We start from the raw sequence: 21,287 nt of genomic DNA on the forward strand, positions 1-21,287 counted from the left end.
CATTGCGCTTGAGGACGTTTCCCAGCATAGCTGCCTGCTAGGGGCACCTGTCCTTGATTTCTTCTTTTTCGTCCAAATCGAGTTTGGACACAGCATCCTCACGACTTCTGCCTCTGACCTAGTGACACGGTATTTGCGATCTGGGCAACAAGAAGTAGCAGGAGCGAAGGGCAAAGGCAGGTAGGTATCTCAGCAGCTGTGATTTCCCCCTGTAAGACCGAAGGCATCCCCCATGGTTGGAGTACCACCTCCTCCATGGCAAGGGGAAAGAGGGAGTTTGGCAGCATGTTTTGCTCTGATTAGGAATTTAGAGGGGAGGGAATTGGACGATGCCAACTTCAAGGCTCCCAGGAAAGCATGGAAGTAACAAGCAGAAGAAGCTGAAGAAATGTTCATTGGGAATCTGTCTATGGCTTCATATGCCGCAAAAGAGGGGCAAAATTTGGAAGGGAAAGATAATAGAGAGCATTATGAGTGAGGAAGGATTACCATGAAAACTGCTATGCAGTTAGTGAGATGATAGCTTAATATGATGCCTTATTTAATAAGAAAAATTGTGGAGGGGAATGAAGAGCAGAGCACCAATGCTGGTACAGCAAAGGCTGGTTGGAAAAGCACAGCAATAGCATCTTCAGAGGAAGGTGGAAAGCTGGGAATGTCCCGACACTGCAAGCAACAGCAGGCATTAAGCCTGTCAGTACCAGGCACGGGACCTGCAGGCCCCAAGGCTGTTTCAGAGCCCCTGCTGAGCTGTTGGAAATAGCAAAGGTCTTATGTCAAGGCTGCTGTTAGAGGGTCTCGTATGTCGTGCCGAATAGGTCTGCACAAGGCCTCCAAATGGAATGAGGAGAGAGCAAACAAGGAACAGCAAATACTTCTGAGAACCGTCATGGCCACTGGTGGGATCAAGGCTGCTATTTGACAGCCAGTAATTCTGTTCCTTTTTTTACAGGTTCTTGAATGCCCTAACATCATGGTTCCTGCTGGAGGAGCTGAAGAACCATGGGGCTAAGAGCAGCTTTCAGGGCAAGGATTATAGCAGAGAGCTTCCCATGCTGTAGTGCTAAAGGGTGCTCTGCCACCCCAGCTGGGTGGTATTTGGCCAGTCTCTCAGCCTCTCTGTCTCTGCTTTCTGTCTGACTGTTGGTTCAGTTGTACCTGGCTGCACATCTGCCTGCCCTGCAACACCTGGATCCACAGGCAGATTCAAGGCAGCCTTAATGCGTGGCCCGAGTAAACTTTATCTGTTCCTCCCCTGGCTGCTCGTTGTGGTAGGGTAGTGCTTAGATGAGCTGGGAACTGTGTGATCTTAGCGTGCTCTTGCCAACTTTGTGATCCTCATAATGAAGTGGATCATCCAGAGTTGAAAACTAAGTGCTTGAGAAAATAGCTGTGAGTGGGAAACTGGCACTGGCATAACCTTGTAGCTCAAAAAACATCCTAGCTGAGAATTACTTGAGCAAGGAGGGTCTTGACCTTCAGACATAAACGTGAAGGCAGAAATGGGCAGCCTAACTAACGAGATTTCGTATCCTGTTGGGCTCTTCTGCAAGCTGCCATCTGAGGAAGGGCCACGCTTTATTTATGGCTGTCTGGAGTGAAGCCTTGCAAACTCTATGTGGGCTGTTTGGTGAGGAACTGGCTCTGCCAGCTCAAGCGTGTGCTGCTGCACCCCCTGATGGGGTGGCTTTGGGGTCACGCCTTTCCCATGTTCTCAGCTTTGTATCTAGCTGTTAGCTCCTTGGCTTGAGTGTTAGCACATGCCAAAAAGAAGGAAGAAAAACCCCTAGGAGCAGTTTTGACTCTGGAAAGGAGGCTTTGCAATAGAAAGAAAAGAAACGATTGTAACCCAGTGCCTTAATTTCATAAGAGCAAGACTGCTGTTTTGTTCTTGGTCTGGCATGTTCGATGGAGCGGTTCAGTTGTGCTTAGCTTGTTGTCTAGGTACTCCAGTCAGCCCAGCAGTTTCCAGCCTGAATGCTTCTAGCCTATTCTTTTCTTTTCCAAGCATAAGTGAAACCCTTAGGTGACCTCACTTCTGCTCATACTGTGCATTTCTTAGTGCTTTTATTATTCCTTTTAAACCTGCATCACTTCAAGGCCTGCAGCGACTTTATTCAGCAGATGCATCTTTACTCTTATCTACTGTGTTGTGCTGTGAGAGCACCTGCTAAGTCAGATGTATCCCACGAAAAGGGTAAATGTTCCCCTGCCCTGTGTGTGTCAGCAGGGTTAGACATGTGCTCAGCTGCGAACCCTGCAGTGTGCAGGGACACTGATGAAAGCAGAGGATCAGCCTCCAGGTGCCCCGGTGCTTGCCCCACAGGTGCCACTTGGCCTTGTGGCATCTCTGGATTAAAGAGGGCTTCTGAGGAGAGACACCAAGGCACCGAGTTTGCTGTTGGACCTGTGCTTTAACTTATTACATCTCATTTCCCTATCTGTAAACCCCTTTTCGCTGTGTGCAAAGGTTAGTAGTTTTCATGCCCTCCATTCTGCAAAAAATGGAGACCACCAGGGTCTGCAAACAAGTTCTGCTGTAGACTTAATGTTTGCTTGAATTTTTGCATAGCATTTTGCATAATGAAAGGGTGCCTAGGGCTGGGGCCCTTCAGCAGCACAGTAACCTTTTGATGCACTTGCAGCAATTGTTGGGCTGTGAAACAACCTTTACAAGTAGTTTTAATGAATTGTTGCTAATTAGATGCAAACCAGGCATTGTTTTCTAACTCCTGTTACATCAAATTAGTTATTTTTGCCCTTGCTAGATGGCAGAGCTGACCTAAGTGCACTGCAGTGCCACTGCCGTAGGTACGCTACATTTAACCACAAAGCTGTGAAGGTATGGGATAATTAAAGCTTTGCAGGGGTAGGTAGTTACTCACCCTTTCGCATAAAATTCAACCACAGGGATTATTTGAGCAGCACCCCAGTAGTTACATAAAGCTGGTAAAAGAAAGAGGAAGCAAATTGCATTTAATTGAATGCTATAGAAACATGCATCAGCCTTCATAGAGTTGCCATATGTTCCTTCCCTGGCTGCTCACTTCTTGCAGGCCCTCCCTGACTTTGCTAGGGTAATTTTGGCATAGTACCTCCTTTTTGATGGGTGTTTTCCTCACTGAGGCATTTGTGAGTGATATAATGTAGAAGCCCCCCAAGCATCCTCCTGGGATTTTCTTATTTTTTTACCCAGGAGTTGAAATCCTTCAGTTTTGAAGCCTGAGCCCAGATAAAAGCTGAGTTTCTTGGCATAGGGAGCATCTTCCACATCCCAAGAATTAGGGAGAATTCATAAAGCTCTGTGATTCCTAGCATTAAATCAGTCTCAGTTTCTAACTTTGGTTTCTACCCATTTCCCCTCCCAGTATCATTTACGAGGTGACGGGGATGTGGCTGTTTGGGAAGCTGTTTTGCAAGGTGTGGATCTCCTTCGACGTCATGTTCTGCACTGCATCCATCGTTACTTTGTGCTTTATTAGCCTGGACAGATACTGCTCCGTGGTGACCCCTTACCACTATTCAAAAAGGATGTCCCGTGGCAGGTGAGTGTATTTGCTCCTCAAGAAGTTGGCGGGCAGCCACAAGGGTGGCAGGGAGAGGAGAAAGCTACAGTGCTCACTCAGATATTTCATTCTCCCTGCAAAGCTCTAAGGCTCTTGCTCCTATTCTGCCACGGATTTTCTATGTGAGAAAGACAGTTCTCCATTTCGCAGAGTCATTGAGGACAAACACTGGTATTACATGTCCACGTGGTTATTTTATCTGCAGATTTCCACTCTGTCCCTATTCTGTACAGGCCATGGCAGTTCTAAATGAGCTATTGACTGTCCAAAACCAGAATAATGTGATAAAAAAATCTTAGCACCATTTAAAACTTTGCAGCTGGGGAAATGCAGCTGGCCTGATTTGACAGTGCTTCTGGGAAAGCACCTTTTGAGTTAAGGTTGGTTTCCAGAATGGGGTAGCAACCAGTGATGTGGGCTGACTTGTGCCTACAATGTCTCCCTTGGTAGGCATTTCAGGGGGCGTTTTCCTCCAAGGAGGAGGAGAAATGACACCCAGAAGAATTCCTCTAGCAATTGTCTTCCCCCTCTTAAATTCTTTGTACTTACAAAGTGATATTAATGTTGGGAATGTGGAGAAAGCAGAATGAGTTTTTATGCTTCTGTCAGGGTTTCACATGTAATGTTCAAACAAGGACTGCAGGGTGGATGGTTCTCCAAATTGGTTTCTTGCCAGATTTCCTGTATCATCCCTTTACAGTCCATTTGCTACTGGGCTTTCTCACCAGAATATGGTCCCAGCCACCAGTGGGTTTGGTGGATCCCCTTTTAAACTGTAGGATTTAAATGCAGAAGGGTGTTCAGAGAGCAGTCCTAGGGCAAAGCATGGTATCTCTGCGTTTGGGTATCTGAGTGCCTTTCTGCTGTCAAGGCTGCTGGATGTTACAGCACCCCCAATCTAGCTTTGAACGAGTGCAGCTGTCGAAGGGTGGGCAGAGAGGACGCTGCAGCTCCAGTGTCTTTGCTGCCATGGCTACACTGCCATCGGTAACTCGCAAGGTGGGTTCAGGCTCTTTCAGGACTGTCTTTTTTCCCAGCTGCAGCTCCTGCAGTGTACGATTTGCAGAGCGCACACAAAATGGGGAGGGGGCTGTGCAGCACACACGACGCAGAGCAAATGCTGCCGTGATGCTGAGCATCTACAGCATCCATCAGCTCCACCCCTCTTGCGGGTAGGATCCTTAGAGGATGACATAGTAATCAGACATTAATGCTGGAACTGATTAGAAAAGTCTACGTGTTATGGTTTTGAATATTAACAAAAACCCTCTGTAAAACCATTATTCTTCCTGTTTTTCCAGCCAGCTCTGAGCATCCCTTATTCTGATCTGGGCCATTCTGTAACCACAGATCCAAAGTACCAAGTCATTAGGGACATTCACATATGGACTTGCTGTATCTCAGCTTTCTCTCTGCTCTGCCACTTCTCAAAACCCTCTGGGACTGTTGTTGAGTGATATCCCACAAGGGTTACCATGGGGATTGAATTGTACTGGAGGTTTTCATCTCAGAATAACTCAGACCCTCTCTCCCCTCCCCGATCTCTTTTCTCTTGCAGATGCATTGTAATGACCTGCATGGTTTGGGTATACTCTTCTCTCATTTCCTTCCTTCCCGTCATGCAAGGCTGGAACGAGATTCCTGGGGTAGATTTCGATGCAGGCAGAGAATGCATCTTTGTCACCAACTGGATTTTCGCCATTGTAGCTTCTGCCCTTGCATTTTTTGTCCCCTTTATGGTCATGTGCAGCATGTATTTCTTCATCTACCGAGCTTCACGGCTCAAGGCCACGCGGATCATGTCCCAGACTCTGGAGATTCACTACCACCCCAACAGCAAGCGGCAGAACCACCTGCAGCTGGAGAACAAAGCCACGCGGACCATTAGCATTATCATTTCTGTCTTTGTGCTGTGCTGGCTGCCGTACTTTGTCCTGAATGTTTGGCTAGCTGCCAAAGGTGCTGATTCCACTAGCACGGTCTTGGTTGACACCTTCAAGATCATCACTTGGTTAGGTTATTGCAACTCCACTATCAACCCAATGCTCTATGCTTTCCTGAACCGGGACTTCCAGCGGGCCCTGAAGAAGCTGCTCATTTGCAGGCACAGGTCTCAGGTGGACATTGGAGAAGACATGGTTTCAATTGCCACGTTTTCCAAGACTGCTCCAGACTTGGAATATAGTGTGCCGGTGCCTAGCAGCACTCTGAAGGGCAAACCCAAGCAATAGGGATTCAGAATCAGTTGCTGGAGGTTGTGGTGTGTACAGTGCAGGAGCACATTCGAATGGAAGAGTAATGGGTAGGAAAATAGGAGAAGGAGAGGCTGGAATAGGGCTGGAATGTTTATTACAGCTGGGGGCATACTACAAGATATTTCTTCATCTTCCATGGTTTTATGAATGAGGAACTTTGCTATTTTGGTGCAATTTATTATAACTAATGAAGCTAATTACTGTGTTGCTACTGATTTTTTTTTTTTTTAAATGACTATTTCCTAAGATGAATTCAAACTTCATGCTGGAAAAAAAAAAAAAAATCAGTTTGATAATGTGAACTTGTCACTCTGTTCATAGCCTGGTGATCTCCTACAACGGAAGCTGGGACAGTATTTTTTCTTATGAGGTCACTGTAGCTCTCATCTTGTAACTTACACCACAAGTTTGACGAATTTTAATAGATCCACTTGTGTTAGTCTGTGACTGGGCATTGGCGGGATGTGGTCAAAGACCAGAGTTAACTCCTATATAAAGTCAGTATGTGCTGAGAGCTTGTGCTGTCAGCAGTCTGGGCTGTCTGCACAGGGTTTAACTAACGTGCTTGCTTCTGAAATATATGGGGACTTAGTGCTTTCAAGTTTCAGACTTGGTGTTTGACATACAAGATTAGTTCAGCATCAGGCAGGAATGAGCAGGAGAAATACTCTATGTGCATGGATGCCTTTGTAAAATCTAAGACCATTGCTTCAGTGGTGTTTTCTGTGAATTATCTATGACAAGTCTCCTTAGTCCTTATTTATTCTGTTAAGGAACCTTATGTCTTAGACCACCGGAGATGAGCAAGGCTTGCTGGAACATTTCTCCAGAGTACCAGCTGCCCAAGGAGCTCAATAGGGGGTTACAGGTGACTGACACTAGCCAAACAGCAGATGTGAAGAAGTGTTACTTCTTAAGCGTATTTTTTTGTACTGTGGTGTCTATACATTGATGCTCTGAGTGTAACCATAAAGAATATTGCTGGACCATACAGCCATAAAAAAGGATGATAAATATCCTTCCATTAAAATCCCAGCAACAGTGTATGGACTTCAAGCAGAAAGTGTAGAAGGACAAGTCATGAATGTACGTATCTGGTCAGCCTGTTTCAAACTAATACAGGAACATGATTATTCTTATCATTCCCAAGTGCTTCACTGGACTTTAAACAGCAGCTCTACAGCACTGGTTCCCTGGAGGAGGGCTGTGGAGCAACCACAGGATGACACTGGAAAGGCAGGACTGCACCTGAGCATCGCTGCAGGTATCTGACACAGGGCAAAAGCAGGAGCTGAACTGCCAGAAGTAGCTCAGAAAACTTCAGGAACACAGATTTTTCTGTAGCAGAGTCATGCGAGTGCTCAGATCACAGCCATCGCTGCCCCCACTGCACATTTCAGTGCAGGCTGAGGCTGGTTTACATGTGAGAGTCACTGCACTGAGAGCCTCCTCTTGCATCGCTCTTCTGAGGACATGAAACACTTCAAGGATGGTTTCTAGAACAGCTTTTTCTGGTCAATGTGTTCTGAGTGCTAGCTTGCTGACGCAGGCCAGGCAAGGCTGCTGCAGCCTGGGCAGCAAAGCACACAGCAGAACGATACCCTGGCTAACATGTAATGCTAAAACCCTGGAGTGAGGCACTTGGAAGGGTGAAGAATGTCACTTTATTAAGAAAAGAGGAACAAGTTAGTCAAAGGCCTGAGTCCTTCCCACTTTCAGCACAATGGTTACATGGAGGCTAGGACAGAACCTAAAAAGGTGTAGCAGGAAGCAAGAAGCCACTGCCTGAAGTACCTCAGCGACTGAAGACAGACACAAAGAGGCCAAAGTCCTTGCTCCTTGAGAACCTGGGTCTTCAGGAGAGGAAACAGCCCTGATGCATGGTTGTTCCAGCACTAGAACTCCTGGCAGATGCCTCTTCATGGAGTGTCGGCTCTCCTAGCTCCTTCAACACCAATAAATACCTGGAAGGTGTAAGGAGAATAACCTCGTGATCCTGATTCGGGTTGGGGAGCATCTAGACTAAATGGGCCCAAGGGTGGACTAGGCAGGATCCTTGCTCCTGACAGCCAATTCATTTTCATAAACAGGACAAGGAATTGGGTTCTAGCCCCAAGAGCCATCTGGGCTGTCAGGTGGAGGGGGCAGAGGTACAGGCACCGTACTCTGCATTGCAACGGTTCAGGACTACATGGTGTAGAAGAGCCCGAGACCAGAACTCCCTTTTGCAGGGCTGCAGGCTGGCAGCTGTGGTAGTCTGTGTTTGGGCATCCCTTGGCAAAAAAGAAGTTGGCAGAAAGGCAGACACTGATTTTCCATGGCCACAGGAAGCCAAGAGACCTGAGGCAGCCTGGCAGTTGTTTTCTAAATTTCCCACAGCTGCTCATAAATTAACTAACTGGTGAATGAAACATCAGATGTTCCTGCCAACAGGGCTGTAAACTGGCCTATGTAAATAGTGGGACCTCAAGCACAGAGGTAGCACAGACCATTGCAGCTATTGTACATATGTAGTTATCCTGAGGAAAACCTGCCCTTCACTGCTTTCCAGTCCAGCATGTTAACAGAGAGGACACACATTAGACAAATGCCTTGGGGTCTTCAATCATCTGAGTTGACCATAGCTGGGAAGAAGAGCTCCTGCAGAGAGATAGGGAAGGAATGAGGGGGTACAGAATAGTAATAATCTGACTCAGACAAGGAAAAGGTTGTGGTAGGTGCTCCAGTGCAGGTAGCCTGGTTCTGAAGAGCTAGTAAAACAGTCCTGGAGCTGATGGAATGACAGCTCTGGGTTTCTAAGCCGGGTGGGTGTTCCATATCACAGAGAAGCATCCTTTCCCAAAAGTGTAATCCACTTTTGCCTTATCATGAAGCTGCAGAGTGCCAGCTTGTTGAATTGCCAGTTGTAGTGTCATACCACAGTGCAGTCATCCCCTAAAGGACCCGACTCTGGCTTCCTTTTAAGGAACTGATTTCAAAGATTACAACTCCAAAAATTTAAGCTCGTAAATTACTGTAGAACAGAAAAATGCATTTATGCAACAGTTTTAACAGTGTAAAAATTATCCCTTCTTCCCCTTCTGTTAACACTTGAGATTACGTCCAAGCCTTCAAAATCCACACCTAAGCTTTTGAGAGCTCAGTTCTCCCCTTCTTCAGATAGTATCTTGCTTTGAAGTGGCATATATATTCATCTTTACATATCATATGCACTACGGCAAGTCTGAGATAGGAAGGCAAAGCATGTTAGAGAAATTCTCTTTTCTGTTCTGTTCTGACTGCACAAGGCTGCCATCTGCAGCATGCACCGATGCAGGTTTTGAACAGAAGCAACTACTCTATATTTTTTAATAAAAAAGTTTATTAAATCATTTAGACTTGAAAGAAGTCACAATAATTAATGCACCCAACAATTATAGCAAGTGCATTCTGTACACCACCAACCCAAATGGATTGATTCTGTATTTTATAAATAAAAATTAACATATTTACAATAAGAAATAAAAGCATGGTATTAGGCAGTTAAATTAGCAGATTACAACAAATGCCTACCGGTTGATTTTTTTTAAAAGTACAAATCTACAAGATTACATAGGACACGTATGACTTCATTAGGTTTAAATTGTCAGAATCACAACATTTTCATACATATTTTTTACTATGGCTCTTCCAACCATTGTCTATAAACCCTTTTTCATGGCAAAAAGTTCCTTTTCCTTTTCTACAGGTTTATCAGTATAAAATGCATTCCCTAAGATCTACTATAGTGCGGAAATACGAAACAATTTCCTCTAATGACTGACTATGGAGAGTGACTGTATGTACAGGTGTGGTACTTTTTTGCTTTAAAAATAGTGCAGATTTCCAGTTTACCCACCAGGGACAAAAATGGAGTCATAGTTTCTCTCAAAATCATCTTCATTTCACCAAAGAGCAAGTGATCTGGATATATACTCACTAGGCTTAGAGACTGTAATTTGCACTATAAAAATACAGTATTTTAATTCTATTTACATGTTACAGATCTCTCACTCACCCAGCAAGCTGACATTTACAAGCTTCAAAAAAAAAAAAAAAAAAAAAAACCAATAAACCCAAACAAAAGATAATGGAGCACAAAATTGGTAAGCACAGTAGCTGGACCCATCCACCTAGAAGAGTTAAGGTAAGAAAAATGGAATGTGAAAAGTGTAGTTACTGCCTTCTGTTGGCTGTCAAAGTAAACCAAAATCTGTCCAACACATCTTATACATTAAACGTGGAAAAAAAAGTTTAAGTAAACTATTTCCAAGATAGACATTCTGCAACACAGGATCCTTCTGCTGAACAATCCCTTTAAAGCCTGTCGAGTGGAAGAAGTGATCCTGAGGATAATTATTTGCTTGGTTGTCTTGAATGCTTATTTCCTGATAAACTCATTGTCCGTGATCTCTGTCTAAGCACTGGTTTTGCTGGGAGTTCCAGGTCTTCAAATACAGGATTTTCTATGATCACTGCAGCCTCTGGTCTTTCAGTGGGACTTGGAGAGAGCATGTCCTTTACCATGGTGTACTAAAAGAAAAGATGAGATGTGCTACATGAACCAATTCATAAATTCCTTCTTCTTTAGTGTTCTGACTTTAACTGTTGCCTTATGAACAACTGGAAAATGTCCCCAAGTGCTTTCTTAATAATTTGGGTATTAGTGCTTTAGCACAACATTTAGAAGCGTATTAAACGCTTGAACATTGTGCATCCACTAAACTATCTTTATTATCAAGGACTACACTCTACTTGGCAGATCAAATCTGACCCAAAGTTCAATGGAGTTATAAAACCTTTACATTATTTGCAATCATAAGAATTTAAAAATCTTATGTGAAATTTAACTTATGGGTAATTTTTAGCATCAGGTTTAAGCCACCACATGTACTAGTTTTGTAGGGTGAGTTAGGAGTCTTCCTTGAAATATATAGGTAGTTTGAAGATTTGCGTCAAATTTTATCACCAAAAGCACTTTTCAAAACATCTCCTGGAGTGAGAAATAGAGTGTCCTGCCACAGCAGAGCACAGCACATTCCCTCAGTCAGCCTGCAGCTGTAAAGCAACAAAGGCTGGTCTCTGAACTCCTGGGTTGAAACCACCACGAAAACCTGGAAGCATCTCAGCTTTTCCTCAGAGCGGTTTTGTACATCACCTCCTCTTTATCTGAAGTTGTATCACTTTAAAGATCTGACTAATACGAGTATTTTTTCCACTTGCAAAATCCAGTTTCTGGAGCTAGACCCCATACAGCCACGATGCTGCCTACAGTCTCCACTTTGCCTGTCTAGAACTCTCTGCACTTTGTGAATATGGGCTTGTTGCAAGAAATCATGTCAGGATCTACGTGAAGTGAATGACATCAAATGACAAAGGAAAGCCAGATAATACTGCACAGTTACTGCAGTTAAACTGTGTGACAAAAATATCAGCATGCACAGAATCACAGAATGGTTGAGGTTGGAAGGGACCTCTGGACATCATCTGGTCCAATCCCACATTATAACACCGTAATTTTGAAGCATAGTAAAATACCTGGACAGAGAAATGCATCTTAAAAACATGAAAGCTAAAACTTTTGCATTTTTACTTGCAAAACAATTGGAAAGTAAATCAGAAAAAAAGCTAGAATTATTAGCATCAGATATGCTTACCTCTTGTGCATATTTCTGAGTGAACAATGATGGAAACTTCAAATTTCTGACATCACTTAAGGTCTGTAAAATATTAAGAAAAACACTTAACTCTTCCAAAATACCATTCTCCAACAGTATTATTTTATTATTTTTTAAAAATACGGAAACTATGCAAACAAATCAGCCTGATGAAGGAAAGGCTTGTTTTTAATTATCACTTTGGTGGTTCAAATCACAACATACTTAAATGTACAAATTGCTGTTTCCCTATGTATACAGTCTGCACTAGAAATCATGTTACAAGAGCTCTGATTCTGCAATTTTAAACCATCCAGATACACAAACTTGCACTTTTCCACTTTGGCTCAATAAGGTCAACAGAGCTGCATACCACCTGTAATCCCCAAGATCTTCTATACCAGTATTAAGACAGACAAAATGACTGGCTCTGTCCTAACAATGTAAGCACCAATCTTTATCTGATGTTTATGGACTGATGAACAGATCTATTAGCAGTTTTGAAAGCAGTTCAAATGGCCTATTTGTGCGTCCATACAATGTAACTGCTCTCCATTTGTCACTGTTCATTTCATAACAAGCCCATTGGCTCCATCTAGTGACAGTATTTCCCATGTTCAGCTACACAATTTGCAGCAGGCTACCTTATGAATTTCAATTCTGTAATTTCCAGCAACCCATGACCCACTTTGGCATGCTTCTGGCACAGAAAGACATTATTTAGCACTTTGCTTCCTTTAAGAAGTATCCCCTTTTGCAAAAAATTGAGCATGAAATATAAGAATTCTGAAGTTAAAACAAAGTCAATCCACTATTACTCCACTGAGAGCGTAAACCTATCATTGCAGTGATGACTAACTAACAGTCACGCTTCTGAGCAAGATGAAATTGAGCTTTGTGTCAATGAACGGCTTCAAAAAAACCTGGTCTCTCTCTCTTTTTTTTTTTTTTTTTTAACCAATTTAGTCCGCATTCTGATCTGTTTTCAAACATCTGATTTGAAAATAATCTGCAGTGCCACAGACTAACCACTAACAGCCTGAGACAGAGGCAGGCCTCTTGCATTTCTCCTCTGGGAATTTTTCTGCTCTTCATCACAGACTCCTAGGATTTGCTGGGCTACCTGGTCAGGCAGAGCATTTTTCTTCCTTATGAAAGAAAAATTCTTGGGAGTTTGAGCTAAACAAATTTAGGATTCATTTTCTTGATTACTTGCTTTGCTTCCTTATTCAGGACAGAAATTGGAAGGGTAAAGCTCTTGTAGTCACTGCTGCATAAGATCTTGATGATCAAGGAAAGCTCTTCATGGGGTATGCATCCCAGGAAAATTATTTTTATTTAGGGAAATTTCAAGTTAAGCAACTGTCAGTCTTTCTCTAGAATATGCTCCTTTGTGTCATAAAAAGCTAGAAGGTTTTCAGCAGAAGAATGCAACACCAGCCAAGGTGAAGCACTTGGTTGGGCCGATTTCATGGTTTTGTTCAAGCTGCTTTTACATCTCTGCTAAAAACAATCTGTCCTCACATGAGAATTTAAACACACCAAACATATCCTAGTGACAAATACAAGTTATAGCAATTCTCTCCTCTTTCATGCATAGGTCACTGATCACCATGTACAAGAAGAAAAACTGGCTGTAGCCCTTGTTCTTCTGTATGTACTTGTTTCTGATGGGAAAGATGGATCTCACATGTATTTTGAAGGAGGGAGGAATAATAATGCACCATCAACCCCCCCCCCCCCCCAAATTCACAGCTGATGCAATGAGAGGTCATTTTGTTACTGGGAAGATGGTGCTTTAAGATGAGCAAGACTCACAGCCAAGACTCACTATAGGAAAGACGACAGCAACTTCCAGTAAGTGTTTTGAGTGACAAAGCACTGGAGATGCAAAAGGAGGAAGGAATGGCAAAAATGCACAGGATGGGTCCAACTCTTGAATGAAAAACAAACTGATAGGCTTGAAGTCACAAGTGTATTTGTTGCTTGAGATCTTGGATATTGTAGTTCAATAGTTTCTATTACTTGGCTTGACAACAGAGGAGATTTGTAATGAAATTAGGGCCTCAATTCGATTGCACACATTAGCAAGACTGCAATTCATTCCTGTGATTTGGGAGGTCTGTACAAAGCTGATAAAGAAGCTGTGCTTCTAATTTCAAAACTAAAGCCAAGAAGAACCTCTTGCAAATGCTTTACCAAGTGAACAGGTATTTTAAACAAATGATCAAACCGCAGATAATCTGTGGTGCAACACCATACCTACCCTGACCCTCTCCATCTGTGTGCTGAACGGGTAAAGCAGCTCAAAGAGAATCAGTCCCAAAGAAAAGATATCCACTTTGTGCGAATAGGTGTTCCCATAGATCTGAAAATCCAAAATTAGGGTTAGGTCAATCAAACTCCTTACTGCATGGAATGACACACAATGCAATCAAACCCCAATCAGTCAACCCACGGAAGTGATTAGTTCTGTGCAGAGCTAAAAACTACAGGGCAGGTGCTCTGTCAGCCTCTGGGCACATGGTCCAACCTCACCAAGGGAACATGAACCAATTAAGCTCCTGATCATCAGCTCCCCTTTGCAGATCCAACTGCCAGGTAAAGTGTTTCAGCTTAAATCTCATGTACCACAGTGCGTCCTTTCTTATTTAACTTGAACTCATTATTTTTCTCATAACATTAAGAGAAAGATTAATTAATGCATCTAAGTAGAAATCATTAGCCAAACACTTTTTGCTGTGATAAATATATATATTAAAAATAATGTTGGAATTCAATTTAGGTCAGAACTTTACCTTGATGGTTACAATAAAAGAATTTAAGTAACGTGACTGCAACAAGTTACTATCCAGAAAGAGTGCCTGATCTTTGAGCTCCTGGAAATTCACACATCTGTGCCCTGCCAGAACAGAGAACACTAACCTGTTCCGGGCTCATGTAGAGTTTTGTCCCTACTTGTCCTGTATGTCTGGCGTAAGCTGGCATCGGCGTAAGTACTGATTCCTCCTCCTCATCTTGGTCCATAGCAGTTACCAGTCCAAAATCCCCAACCTTCACTATGTCATCCATTGTGAAAAATATATTGGAAGGCTGAAAAAACAATCAGGTGAAAAAAAAAAAACCCTGTAAGTAACAAACAAGTCTGTGTCTCAATAGGTACAGCATTTTGTTCTAATTCAGATAAGCCATGCTGTCAAGGCTAAAAATTGCTAATTAAAGATCAGATTAGCAGAACAGGCTAAGAACCTCAGCTATGCAGGAAAAGAGAATTATTCCGCATTAACTAGTCTCCCTTCTTGAATCCCAGACTGCTCATTCTCTTGCCGTCCAGCAGAGGTTTACTGACACTACGGATGTCTGCTAAGGAACATATGCAAAAGGAAACAGCTGTGGGAAATAGCAGCACAGACAAGTTACCCAACTCTCCATCAAATATATGAAAAATTCACATCTGATGCTGGAGTTCTGACTCTTAGCCTTTTATTCTGATCTCTGAGTGCTAAATGTATCCACAAAATTTTTAAGTGGCACAAAGCTCACCATCTTAACGTTAAATTACAGCTATACTGGAAGTCTGGGAACGAGGTCTGCTTTTCGACTGGTACTGCTTAAGTTTAACTGGGAATAGTGTCTCTACCCAACAGAATTAAAAGTTTATTAACTTTGCAATTCACAAGAGCAGCAACAGTGATGCTCTGGCTTAACTCTGCTTTAAGCTTAACTCTGCTGTAGCTTGCTTGCCAGATACCACCGTCTTTGCTTTGAACTATTGATAATGGAGACTGAAATTGAAGGAAGCTCATAAAGAAGTGTTCAGGGGTGCCCCCTTGCTAGTGATAGGTATCCGTTTGCTGCTCACGGAGATGTCTGTGTTGCATTCTGGCTGACCTACTACCACGTGCAAAAATGAATGATTATTTCTTTGAACTATGACTGCTCCACTTCTGTTACAAATAAAGATACAGGCACAGTTCTGGGGGACGAACAGACTGCTTCCGCAGGAGAGAAGCAGCAGGATTACGTGTGGGGAAAGGGCGTAGGAGCGATAAAGACACAGCCAGCATGGGGCAAGTGAAGTCCTCTCTGAGCTCCTCGACATTCAAGGCTGGGAGAACGTGATACACGCTTTGTTGACATAAAGCCCGCAATAGGAGAAGGCAGATACAGGGCAGTATTTTTGAACAAGATTAAAGGACTACAAGGATGACCTCTTCCAAAGTCCATCTAACTTTCCCAGTTAAAGACAAACCTGCTGTGTGAGAGAGAAACAAGGCAGAAAAAAGGCTTGTTATTCTTTAAGCAAGTAAAATGCCCAGACAGCTCTGAGATAAGCACTGTAGAAATAGTTAGATACAACTCGCTGGCTCTCAGCACCCACATCCTGTCTCTAAAGCACAGGCCTTCTGCACCAGCTCTTATCTCCTACAGTATTTTCCTGTAATGAATGTCATAGCATTTGGAGTCACAGCTCATTTAGTGCACAAAAGCTGCTACCCTGTAAACCCACAGCAGCTTCAGGTTATCTCTGAAGCATGTATATGCCACCCACCCTCTGACTGCATGCACACTCTTCTTGGAGCGGTTATCAAAAATCTTTTAACGCAGAATTGTAATGCTCAAGACAAACTTCCCCAGGAGGGATTTAGAGGCTACAGCCTTCATCTCCATTCCACTCCTCCTCCAGCAAACACAGAAATCAAGAAGATGCATCTTGCTTCACAGAGAAAACAAACTCTTCCAGGCCTTAACAGAAAGTTTTATTTCACTTACCTGTCTGGCTGAAAACAGAACAGAGATTGTCTCTGACTGGCCTAGCCTTGCCTATAGTTTCTACAGATTAGGAGAGTGGAACTCCCCACCCTTGCAAACCCTCAGCAAAAAACAGCCAGCAAGAACACACTCTGAAAGGGTAAGACTAAGGTAGATGCACACAATTGTGATTTAAATCAGAAGAGTACAACCAACTTCTAGTTTAGTTATCTTGTCTTGTGCACAAAGAAACTTCAGATTCTTTGATCAGAGTAAAAATTCCCAGTTTTTCACATAAATGAAGGATGTCACTGACACATCTGGAAGACTGCTGTTCAATTCAATTAATGCTGCAAAACCTAACTAAAGACTGTTTTTTCGATCCTTTGATATCTCATTTGATAGGACCCATCATTTCTTTTGAGCTGTCAAAGCACGGCTGACAGCTTATCCTGGGAATAACAGCCAATCGACTTGATAGACATAATTGTTTCACTCTTTTTCAAAGAATTGGAAGTGCAACCTATTCACTTGCTTACCTGCTTGCCTGAATTCCTACCATCTTGTCATTAAGGTACCTCTGATTAGTGGGAGCCTAATGAATATATCTCAATGTGCACTGATAATTTAATAATCCATTTTAAAGGATCTTTGAACCTTTCAATATGTACACATGCAAACCTATTTTCAAATAGGTCCAACCAGTTCTCACTAGTGCCAGTGAGAACAAGAACTGCTACAGTAGAGCTAGCTAGCTGTTAGCAGAGGAAAACCAGATTCACAGATTGTTTGCTTATTAGTGCTGACACAAAATTAAATGGGATCTTTTCCAAGGAGCTTCTGAAAACAGAAAAAATTAAATCCACTAGCTGTTGTTTTGACCAAATTAACAAATAATAGACAAATAAACCTCTAGGATCCAAGAATAATGTCTATACATGCATATGAAGTTTTCTGAAGCATGGAAGTTGTTCATTCAGAGAGATCCTTTCCAAATTGTTTATAATAAGTAAACAAAAAAACATCTTGTTCATCTTCCTGCCAACACTGAACTTTTAAGACATTCCAGCAAAACTCTACGTAACTGCTGACTGACACCAATGTAGCTTTAAGCCAAGATCTACAAAGCTTTGCCAAACAGTGACCCCAGTGAAGACTCTGCAGAGTTACAAGTGACTGTATTGTTAAGAAATGTTATTAATTAACATGTCTAGTAACATATTAATATATGGGTTAAATTACTTGTCTGGTAGGTTTCTCAAGCACTAAAGATTTTCAGATAGCTGGCTCAAGATAATTGCTTAATGCTGATGAGAAAAGAAAATACTTGGATATGTGATAAGTTTTTCTAACTTTGGCATATTCTTTTAGTGTTATTGAACTCAAACTCTTATTTCCCTTTTAACAGGCATGTCTGAGATGGTATTTTTATCTTTTTTCTCTACTGACACCAAATGATTACCATCTGAGGAGCTCCAACAACAGTTATTAACATTTCAGTATTTACTCCACTGAGGTAGATATTAATGCCTCCCCGAATAAGCAAACAGAAACAGGAACTGCCTCTCTACCATTTGGTAAAAGTAAAGGACTCCAATTCTCACAGATTGTTATCATAAGACTAACTTCATCGTGACTCTATCTAAATTTTGGTACTTGGTAACAGTGACACTTCCAGTGCTAAGTTTCAGTAAGATTAGGCACTAACATAGGATTGGAAGCAAATGGAACAAAAGGTATAAAAACAGTAAGTTACTCCTATTTCAGTTATCTCAAATGCCAGAGCTAAGAACAAACAACTTTCCCATGCTGTACAGCACTCGTTACCAGTCTTAACATGCTGCACGTTATCACACATTAAAAAGATTATGCATCCTTCAGAACAGCTGCATTATGATAGTCAGCACTGACTCAGGAATTCAACTGTGGAACAGTTTACATTTCAATCCTAGAGTACTAATACTTTACTTTTAATTTCTGTAAGCGTGACTAACACTGCTACTCTTAGGCACTATTACTACAGAAAGAGGAAGGAGAAAAATAACAGAATTATCTGGTTCACACCAAACAGCAGAAGAGGTTTCATACTAGAGGCTTTCTTTGCCCTACAGCTTAGCAATGAACAAATCTGTAAAAGTATAAACCAGAATTAAAAATACCATAACAAATGCAGCAGACCTGTGCCATGTACAAGTAGTCTTGATGTAGAAAGACTTTAATTGTAATAATAAATGATTAATGTTTATTTCCTGGAGCACTGTGCTTCCAAATTATTGTAAAAACATTAACTTAGCTTTTGTAACACCCATTCTGAGGTAACTGATACTGTCAACTATCTCAGCAGGGTTTGTCTCCAATGCCATATTAGCCCCACATATTAAAAAAAAAGGTTACCTGTAACCTAAAATTGAGCTGAGGGGCAGTCAAATGTGCCGTTGCTGACCCTCAACATAGTAATGCACTACAGGGCCAGCTACTCTGTGCTGCCATTTGAATCAGTCCACGCACTTCAGGAATTTTACAGTACCAGAGACTTGTGTGTGATAATTTGGGCACAGATAATTCAAGTTACCATAGCTCCGAAGACAATCTCACAGCAGTAAACTAGAAAATATTTATCAAAAGGACGCAGCTAATGATTACAGTTACAACTAGAATTTGGAAAGTTCAGGCATTCAGTGATGATCATGCCAACAGAGAGAACATTTCCTGCAATACGCTATCAATACAAACCTTGAGATCCCTGTGCATTAATCCTTTGCTATGCAGAAAGTCAACCGCTTCAGCTATCTGCAGAAATATCTGCAGACACTCTGTCCTTTCCCTCTCCTCTATCATGCATCTTCTGCTCATCCAGTCTTTAAGGTTCTCTTTCCTGCAGAGCTGCATCTGGATGTAAAGATACACTTTTGGAGAGGTGGGTTTGACTTTTTCTGCAGTATTTTTAGAAAGATCCAGGCTTAAACTTGTTGGCCTTGGTGGAGAAATTGAGAGGGGACTTCCTGAAGCAGATTTCCTGTTACTGGACTCTTTCGTACTTGTTGGCTTATCCTCAGAAACACTTTCATCATGTGAAACATCAATTTTATCTTCCTTACTGGAAGCATTTCCGCACCCAGAATCCTCAAACACAATTGAAGAAGAGGTCCCTTCCCTCAGGTGTAAAACAGGAATAGCTGGAGGGCAAATTTCAAAGGAGTGACCCAACTTGGTATTGTTGATAGTACTGTCTTCCACATCACAGCCAGTAAGAACACTGTCCTGAAGGTTTAACAGTGGGTCTTCTGACTGGTGCAAGTCCCTGTTGTCCGTGGCAGAAAATTCCAGAGGAGAAAACTGGCTTCCTGATGAATCAGACTGGCCACAGGATATCCCCATGGAGAAGGATCTTACCCTTTCCGATGAAGTGGCAATAACTTTAATGTGTTCTTTTGTAGGGAATGGCTCTGTTCTAATCTTAAATGATGGAACATCCATTGGACTAGGAGAACTGAGTGGCCAATCAGTGCTAAGAAAAGAAAAGAAAAGAAAAGAAGAAAACTAGAGATGAATACTACAGAACTTCACCCCATCATAAATGAGTTTTCAGAAGACTAGGTTTTAACAACTGCTTCCTTTGAGAACAGAAAGTATCCCATCATAATAGCAAATAACTTTGAGTGTGGGAATCACTAATAATCAGGATTCAACATCCATTTTTCTCAGTGAGGATTATGTTTTCTCATTGAGATAAATGGGTTGTGCTAAGTATCTCATGAATAATAAAGGAAAATTTAGCAAGCTCTACTGCCTGCCTCCCTATGTGCAATCAGCTCAAAAACATTCACTTCTTCAGAACATTTATTGCAATGTTGGAAGAGTTAGAGCTGTGAAATGTTAATTTGGTGCCTGAAATATAAAGGTCAATGTATTCTAAAAATTCTTAGGCATTTTAAGATGTTATTATGAGACCACTGAATAGTCTCATACTAGGCCTCATTCCTTCCTTGACACCTTTAACTGCTGCTAACATATATACACTTTTTCCTTACTTTTACCACCCTCTTAATCTTCTCCTTTACCTCATTTTCCATTTTTAACCTAGTTCTACCAAGCTTTGTAAATCACCGACCTAAACCAAGACAACAAACAGGGGGAGGACAGCAGTAACAAGGAACAAAGAAGACAGAAATACCAAATCTCAGTAACAATGTCCCAGTCTTCTACCCACCTAAAGATTCAAACAGAAAAGTTAAATGAAGAACTATAGGACATTCCCCACCCTAAAGAAGGACCTTAACAGGTCCTTAATAATCAATTCTCTCTTTCCTGACTGGTCTCTCCATCTTCCTGGATAGTCTACCAGTTCTCTCATTCTGTTGATGAATAACTTCACATTCAATTGTTACAAAAATTTCATCTCGTCATAAATGAGTTACCTTTCATCTTTTAACCACTGTTCATCCATCTTCTCCTGCCATCTCTCAGGTGGAGCTTCCAGCCATGCATTGAAATATCGAACAATACCTGGGTGTTCAAGTTTAGCTAATGCCTTAACTTCTCGCATCACCTTTTCACGAGCCAGCTCCCTAGGGTTTTGGGTGAGTAGGAGGAAAATAAAAGGACAAGGTCACATAAAGCAACAGCATAGCACAGAAATTTCTGCAAAGGAATTTAACCAAAGCTAGCCCAGTATAAACCAGGCTAGTAGCATTGCTCTTCACACCAAGAGACAGATCTGCCTTAAATTCCCCAGAATAACTCCTTCAGGTTAGAAGTGTGGGGGAGCAGCATATGCTCATAATGGCTAATTATTTATTCATCTCTTTTCAAATAATTACAGGCAGCAAAACTTAGAAGAAAAACTTCATCTTGCTCTCAGCTGTTTACAAGGATAGGAAAAAGGTCCACTAAATGGCAATATTCTACAGGGATGTAGAAGACACTGACACAAAAGACGACAGACCATTATACCTTAGTATTTTCTTTAATTGGCAGAACTTTAGGAGACTGCATAAAGACTATCTCCATTCTACAGATAGGAAAAAACAGGTAGCCTG

The 21,287-nt window shown here is 42.0% G+C and overlaps 2 protein-coding genes across 3 annotated transcripts in view; one reads left to right on the top strand and one right to left on the bottom strand.

Annotated features, from left to right (window-relative positions):
- LOC112990752 (octopamine receptor-like) overlaps nucleotides 1–21,287 on the top strand; it is a 34,109-nt gene that overhangs the window by 7,470 nt on the left and 5,352 nt on the right. The window contains exons 4-5 of one of the 2 annotated variants that reach the window (XM_026112687.2): nucleotides 3,369–3,545; nucleotides 5,125–7,794. In XM_026112687.2, the coding sequence (XP_025968472.2) occupies nucleotides 3,369–3,545; nucleotides 5,125–5,797 (850 nt within the window). In that variant the 3' untranslated portion in view covers nucleotides 5,798–7,794. Of the gene's footprint in view, nucleotides 1–3,368; nucleotides 3,546–5,124; nucleotides 7,795–21,287 lie in introns of those variants that run through there. The other variant, XM_026112691.2, reaches the window with a different exon arrangement.
- EIF2AK3 (eukaryotic translation initiation factor 2 alpha kinase 3) overlaps nucleotides 9,163–21,287 on the bottom strand; it is a 46,229-nt gene continuing 34,104 nt past the window's right edge. Inside the window, exons 12-17 of the mRNA XM_026112686.2 lie at nucleotides 20,667–20,816; nucleotides 18,982–19,756; nucleotides 14,422–14,589; nucleotides 13,763–13,864; nucleotides 11,497–11,559; nucleotides 9,163–10,372 (exon numbers count right to left, since the gene is read on the bottom strand). Of these exons, the coding sequence (XP_025968471.2) occupies nucleotides 10,196–10,372; nucleotides 11,497–11,559; nucleotides 13,763–13,864; nucleotides 14,422–14,589; nucleotides 18,982–19,756; nucleotides 20,667–20,816 (1,435 nt within the window). The 3' untranslated portion in view covers nucleotides 9,163–10,195. The remainder of the gene's footprint in view (nucleotides 10,373–11,496; nucleotides 11,560–13,762; nucleotides 13,865–14,421; nucleotides 14,590–18,981; nucleotides 19,757–20,666; nucleotides 20,817–21,287) is intronic.

Source organism: Dromaius novaehollandiae, chromosome 4 (genome assembly GCF_036370855.1).
Source record: "Dromaius novaehollandiae isolate bDroNov1 chromosome 4, bDroNov1.hap1, whole genome shotgun sequence".
Classification (NCBI taxonomy): Eukaryota; Metazoa; Chordata; class Aves; order Casuariiformes; family Dromaiidae; genus Dromaius; species Dromaius novaehollandiae.